Source organism: Zosterops lateralis, assembly GCF_965231275.1.
Source record: "Zosterops lateralis genome assembly, contig: HAP1_HAP1_SCAFFOLD_49, whole genome shotgun sequence".
Lineage (NCBI taxonomy): Eukaryota > Metazoa > Chordata > Aves > Passeriformes > Zosteropidae > Zosterops > Zosterops lateralis.
This window is the reverse complement of record NW_028154614.1, coordinates 738,319-745,593: the sequence shown is the minus strand read 5'-3', so window position 1 is coordinate 745,593 and position 7,275 is coordinate 738,319. Positions and strand designations below refer to the sequence as shown.

Sequence of the window (7,275 nt, the reverse complement as noted above, 5' to 3'; positions counted from 1 at the left end):
AGGTGGGGCGCCTGCCGAGGACTGATGTGCATCTCCACGAGAATGGAATGCAAGAACAATAGTAGCTCGTTACAGTGGACTGAGCTGACTATACTGACCGTGCTAGAAAGGTACAGCTTGCTGCTTGTTCCTGAGCACCCAACTTTGACGCAGGTGCCTGCACTGGCCCGGTGCCCTCTTTGGCTCCGTTCCACTCGCCTTGGTCCTCTTCCTGACCAGCCTATAAAGACTCTGCAGATCCCGTGCACCCTTTGTGATCACCCCACTGGAGAAGATCGCGTCTATGGGCATCTCTACGTCTTGAGGACCTCCGACTCTCCACGTGGTAGCTATAATCCCCCTTCCCCTCTTTCTCTATCTTTCTCACTATTCTCTATTTTCTCTCCCTACTATCGCATTGTGGGCACTAAATAAAAGTGCATTTTTTGTTTAAGCAAACTGGTTTGTCCCCTGTTGTGTCTTTTGCGCTTTGAGATCTCCAAAACGAACCATCAGGTTCCCCACATATATTTGCGGACCCTGACATTTAAATTGGCGTCACGGACAGGATCTTGATAGACTGTGGAGTTGCGGGTTTTATATAGTTTGTAGAAGGGGAAGGACCCTCGTCTCAGCCGCACCTAGCACGCCACTTCGGTGAGCGCTGTTAGAAAGCAAGGGGGGCGAGGGAAAATTCCCGCAAACTGTATACACCCAGGCGAATAAGCACTCCCTGTCATCAGGATATTTCAGAAACGATCTCACTGTGCAAAAGATGGGACTCTGTGTTTTAAGCTGCTTGGTGTAGTTGAGGAGACAACAGGCGTTTTTTGTGAAGAAGTGCGTCCCAAGCAGCTGGGTCTCCTCTCCCATTCCAGGGAAGCGAAGGGAAACACAGTATTAGCTGTGCCATTGTTTGTAACTTTAAGAATACCTCCCTGAGAGTGGTTTTTGTCCCTTCACAAAAAAATGAGTGAAAATTCTAGTACAAAAGATAAGGATATTCTTTTTGCTTTGTTAACAAAGCATGGTGCTAGACCTTCTCCAGCCGGAGAAGAGTGGGCACAAGATAATTGGTTTAAGTGTGAAAACACTGTAGATAGAATATATTCTATGCAACATGATGCTAAGTATAAACTGGGCAGAAATAAAACCATTCTTTGCTCAGTTTTGGGGGCCTGCCTTTCGGCAGCCATAGAAACCCATTTTAAACGGGTAAGTGAAGAGAAAGCAGAAATAGAATCCCTGCAAAAACAATTGGAACATGAAAGAAATCGAGAGGGAGAAGTAATAGAATCCCTGCAAGATTTGGTAGAAGCTTTGCAAAAACAATTAGAACAGGAAAGAAATCAGAAATATTTGCTGGAGATTTCCCTTGCAGAAGAGCGGAGCAAAAATTCAAAACCTGTAGATTCACCAAAGGAAACAGGAGGAAAGGAGACATACAGCATTAAACAGATATACCCTCAGAAAGAATTAGTACACATGCAAAATTGTGGGGAACTCTGTTGCTCCAATTTGAGACCTCTTGTCAAAACAGAATTTAATTGTATAAATGAAGAGGTTCATGACCCCCACATAACCACCAAACAAACACCCAACACAGCCACTGAATTAGCTAAATTAAAGAAAGAATACTCCCGACTTTCTAGTGAATCAGAGACGGAGTATGTCTTTAGAGTTTCACTTACTGGTGGTGACCAAATTAAATTAAGTGAACAAGAAGTAAGTGGCTACTGGGGACATGGAGTTTTCTTAACAACAGGGAATACACGTGCCCCATGGTCCCTGACACAGCGTGCAGCTCACTGGGCAGGGGGACTAAGCCCCCTTGAAAGGGACAACCCCCTGGCAATAGTCGGCACCCCGGACCAACTCCTAGAAAACATACACAAAGCTGCATGCTTGCAAAGGATACATGAAAGAAAATTGATTTCTGACTATGAGTCACCCATGCAACAGCCTGTCAGACCCGAGATTATGACCCCTCTAATTCGAGGTTTGCCAGAGTCTCTTAAACCAACAGTAATTCTTTTCCAAAAAACAATAGCATCTACCACTCCGGTAGACAGGCTTGAAAGATTTCTTGGACACACAAGTGATCAAACCGGTTCCACTGACTCCACTGACTTCTCGCCTTTTGCTACTCCTAGCACACAATCTAACAGCAGTCATAACAGTGGAAAATACGGACCAGTGAAGCACTCAGAGGACAGACCCGAAAAACCCAGAAAAGTCAGGCACATTGCTTCTCCTAACAAAAAACTAGAAAAGGAAAAACAGATCTCTAACCGGCAGCAGTTGTGGTTGCTAGGGCTGAAAAGGGGACTACCTCGAGAAGTAATGGATAAATTGCCTTATGATAAATTGGTTAAAATAAAATTGCTGCTTTTTGAAGCAACTGCTCACCAAGCCCTTGGCCCTATTCATCCTACAGATCCTTTTCAGGCAGAATGGGGATTTGCCACCTCAGGATTGTCATTGTATATATGGCAAAGGGGTCCTGAAGGCCCGATCAGATCTGTTAGCTCTCACTCTTGTGGCTTTAAAGATGCTGAAAAGAGGTACACTACCTGGGAAAAAGGCTTGTTTGTGGTTAGCTTAGCTCTCATAGAAGTGGAGAAAATTGCACAACAACAACCAATTGTTTTGAGAGGCCCCTTCAAGGTTAAGTCAGTCACTACTGGGACCCCCCGACCTGCCGGGGTGGCCGAGAGGACCTCAGTAAGACAGTGGTCTGCTCAGATTGAACATTATTGTAACATCTTCTCAATAACTAAAGGAGCTGTGAAAAATCTAGCACTACAAGAAGCAGAAAACTTGGATAGCATCCAAGACAAACCTGCCTCAGTCATTACCCCTCCCTTTTCCCCCGAACAGCCAGCAAATCCTTGGCTTACTGATCCTTCTGCCTTTTGCCTGACAGCTCCGAGCATAATTCCCTCACTATGGGGACCAAGTGATTCCAGCAATCCAGCACATTGCCCTGGACAGTCTGTTTTGGTGGACCTCCCTACTGTAGGGGAAGTACCACTAGTGCTGAAAACCCCTCTGAATAAATATACATGGGCAGCCTTTGATGCTCTAGGGAAAGAGCATCAAATAAATACAGGATGGGCAATTTTCATCATTCTAACCTTCTGCCTCCTCGTGGCAGATTCTGTTGTGCTTACTTTCCACAGGAGAACTCCGAGGGACATGAAGGCCATATAAACCATGATAAATACTTTAAACAGAAATTTTAAATAGCATTGATTCAGAAATATTAATGAATAAATTGGTTGCCACAATTAGAGATTTGACCAAATTACAACAACTATTATAGTTGTCCTTATTGGCTTTGGGGACACTTCAGTGATTGCTATTAAACATATTACCAAATTGGGAAAAGATAAATGTGAATGATAGCAAATTGGTAATTGATACACCTGGCGCTACACAAAACAATAGTTCTTTGGCCCTTAGCTGCATCCAGGCACAGCTTTGGATGCAGATGGTTATTGCCTCAATTATAAGGCAAGAAGAAAAAGGAATTCTTCCTACTGAAATTTGGAAAATAATTTGGAACAATTCAAATTATTTTCAAAGAGAATTCCAATCCTGGTGGAAATTAGTGAACTTTACCTATAACCCCAATACTAACACAGTTACAGCTTTTGTGTTAACAATAGGTAATGCTTCAGTGCATTTGATATTCCCTATCATTGCATTAGGTATAAACCATGATGGAGCTATTCTCTATCCTTCCGAGCATAGAGAATGGGCCCGTCAAACTGGTGAGAAATGGCAAACTGTCAATTTAGAATCTTGTGTTGTTAGGGAGCAGCAAGGTTTCATTTGTGAAAGTAATGCAATCATAGCTCAGGACATTTGTTTGGACACCGAGCAAAATATTTGTCATTTTGAAGTACATCCTAACGAAGCTCCTAGAACAGTGCTCGTGTATATGAGCAATGGGTGTGCATGCTTTAGGACCGTCTGTGACGTTGTAGTTGTAGAAAATGCAATAGTAGATACTAAAAATCACTCAAATTTTTGTGTTTGTGATTTTACCACAATTACAGGATGTGACTTTTCTTATAAAGTCCCAGCTACGTCCTCCTTTTGATTTTGGTTTTGATTGGCCTTGTTTTAGTTAACATCCCTTTTGCAAAGGACACTCCTAAAGTCATTGACGTAAAATGCACTACCCAGACAGCGAAAGTTAAGCCTGCAACAGCAGTTTGATTTGAAATGGTTTGTTGTTTTGATTAATGTTGCTTTGTCTTAGTCATGTTAATTAAAAATTAAGGGGTTTGTTTTGTTTTGTTTTGTTTTTTGTTTTTGTTTGTTTAGAAATTATTATCATTTTAAAAATTTAAAGAATTTTGTGAAAGAAATTGTTTTCAATTAAGTATTTGATTGAAAATTGTAATTGTTGATTTTAATTGATGGTATTATATTAATTATTTAGTAATTTGAGTTAATATTTTGAAAAATTGTTATATTAATTATTTGGTGATTTATGTTTATTATTTTGAAAAAAATTGTTAAAAATTGTTAAATCAATTTTTTTAAATTTTTGTTTCATTTTTTGCTTCTATTCCCTTTCCATATTTTACCTTCTTTCTCTCTCTCTCTGTCTCTCTCTCTCTCTCTCTCCTACACCCTCTCTCTTGTCTCTGTTTTTCTGGGATATGCTGCCAATGTGGATGAGTCCTGACGACTTCACGAGACTACGGAACCTGCTGATGGAAGAACACCTTCGTCGTCAGTCGTGAGTCACGGGGTGGTGTCAGAGTCTGTCCGAGGATGTGTTATGCCTCACAACTGCCTCCGATGGTTGAAGACCAAGACCCCCGGAGAGACTGGGGAGAGCCCCTGGCCTGGCTGAGGTGGGGCGCCTGCCGAGGACTGATGTGCGTCTCCACGAGAATGGAATGCAAGAACAATAGTAGCTCGTTACAGTGGACTGAGCTGACTATACTGACCGCGCTAGAAGGGTACAGCTTGCTGCTTGTTCCTGAGCACCCAACTTTGACGCAGGTGCCTGCACTGGCCCAGTGCCCTCTTTGGCTCCATTCCACTCGCCTTGGTCCTCTTCCCGACCAGCCTATAAAGACTCTGCGGATCCCGTGCACCCTTTGTGTACACCCCACTGGAGAAGATCGCGTCTATGGGCATCTCTACGTCTTGAGGACCTCCGACTCTCCACGTGGTAGCTATAATCCCCCTTCCCCTCTTTCTCTATCTTTCTCACTATTCTCTATTTTCTTTCCCTACTATCGCATTGTGGGCACTAAATAAAAGTGCATCTTTTGTTTAAGCAAACTGGTTTGTCCCCTGTTGTGTCTTTTGCGCTTTGAGATCTCCAAAACGAACCATCAGGTTCCCCGCATATGTTTGCGGACCCTGACACTGAGGCAGTGCTGCCGTGTCTGTGCCTGCAAGGATGTGGCCCCTGTGTGAGCTGGGGAAGAGGCCAGGGCTGCCCAGGGGGGATGTTGTTGGCAGGTGCATGAGGACGCTCTGGGACGCTGCCCTGGGGTGTCCAGCGCAGTGGGGATGGATCAGCCCCTGCTCTGCTGCTCCTTCCCGTCTCCCCCAGGGCCCTTGCAGAGCCCCAGCCCTGCTGTTTGCCCCCAGCCTGCCCAGGGCCAGCCTGGGGCTGCTCCCGGGGCTTTTCTGTGCTGAGCATTGGCCTGGGCGTCTTCTGGAGAGAGCCTGGGCAAGGAGCCTGGAGCCCCCAGGCCCTGCCCTGAGGCGTCAGCGCTGCCCCAGCAGTGCCCATGGCCTGTCCCTGCTGCAGCCCCGGCACTGCCACCCCCAGCCCTGTGCCCGGCCCCGAGAGCCCTCAGGCCCTACAGCAACACCAGGGCCAGGAGGGCAGCGGGGCAGGGCCACGGCAGCAGCACTGGCAGCACCAAGGGCTGCTGCTCCTGGGCACAGCTGCTGTGCCAGCCCTGATCTGCCCCCAGCTCTGCACACAGACATTGCTGCTGCAGCTGCACAGAAGGGAACAAAAGGGGCATCTCTGCAGAAAACTTGGCTGGGAGATCCTTCAGTTCCTTTAAAACCACCAAGAGTGCAGCCCCTCACTGACACAGTCTGTGGCCACAGAGAAAATGCAGAGAAACAAAATGAGAAATGGCACAAATAAACACATTTCTTTGTGGATACGAATTATGAAGTAAAACAAAGAAAGATGAACTCCAAAATGCAGCAAACAAGAAGTATCAAAGATGAATTTTATTACACATGGTTTGCAGAAATTGGCCAGCAGTTTAATGTTTCTGAAAACACCCAGTTATCAGTCTCCTCACTGCAGCCTTGAGCTCCTGGTTCCTCAGGCTGTAGATGAGGGGGTTCAAGGCTGGAGTCACCACCGAGTAGAGAATTGACAGGGCCAGATCCAGGGGTGGAGAGGAGATGGAGGGGGGCTTCAGGTGAGCAAACATGATAGTGCTGAGGAACAGGGAGAGCACAGCCAGGTGAGGGAGGCAGGTGGAAAAGGCTTTGTGCCGTCCCTGCTCAGAGGGGATCCGCAGCACAGCCCTGAAGATCTGTACATAGGAGAAAACAATGAACACAAAACAACCAAATACTAAACAGACACTAACTGCAAGAAGCCCAAGTTCCCTGAGGTAGGATTTGGAGCAGGAGAGCTTGAGGGTCGGGGGGATTTCACAGAAGAACTGCGCCAGGGCATTGCCATGGCACAGGGGCAGGGAAAATGTATTGGCAGTCTGCAGGAGAGCATTGAGAAAGGCACTGGCCCAGGCAGCTGCTGCCATGTGGGCACAAACTCTGCTGCCCAGGAGGGTCCCATAGTGCAGGGGTTTGCAGATGGACACGTAGCGGTCGTAGCACATGATGGTCAGGAGGGAAAACTCTGCTATGATAAAGAAAAGAGGGAAAAAGAGCTGAGCAGCACATCCTGTGTAGGAGATGTTTCTGGTGTCCCAGAGGGAATTGTGCATGGCTTTGGGGACAGTGGTGCAGATGGAGCCCAGGTCACTGAGGGCCAGGTGGAGCAAGAAGAAGAACATGGGGCTGTGCAGGTGGTGGCCGCAGGCTGCGGTGCTGATGACGAGGCCGTTGGCCAGGAGGGCAGCCAGGGAGATGCCCAGGAAGAGGCAGAAGTGCAGGAGCTGCAGCTGCCTCGTGTCTGCCAATGCCAGCAGGAGGAAGTGGCTGATGGAGCTGCTGTTGGACATTTGTGGTGTCTTGGCATGGGCATCTGTAAAAAGAGTAATCATGGAATAGTTCAGTTTGGAGAGGACTTTGAATATCCCAGCACAGGTTGGTGGCACTTTC

The 7,275-nt window shown here is 46.5% G+C and overlaps 1 protein-coding gene across 1 annotated transcript; it reads right to left on the bottom strand.

Annotated features, from left to right (window-relative positions):
• Positions 1-6,242: 6,242 nt before the first annotated feature.
• On the bottom strand, positions 6,243-7,175 carry LOC310923375 (olfactory receptor 14J1-like; the record flags this gene model as incomplete). Its single annotated transcript, XM_083885408.1, has 1 exon — positions 6,243-7,175. The coding sequence occupies one exon, from the start codon at positions 7,173-7,175 to the stop codon at positions 6,243-6,245; it is 933 nt and encodes a 310-aa protein (XP_083741534.1).
• Positions 7,176-7,275: the final 100 nt, after the last annotated feature.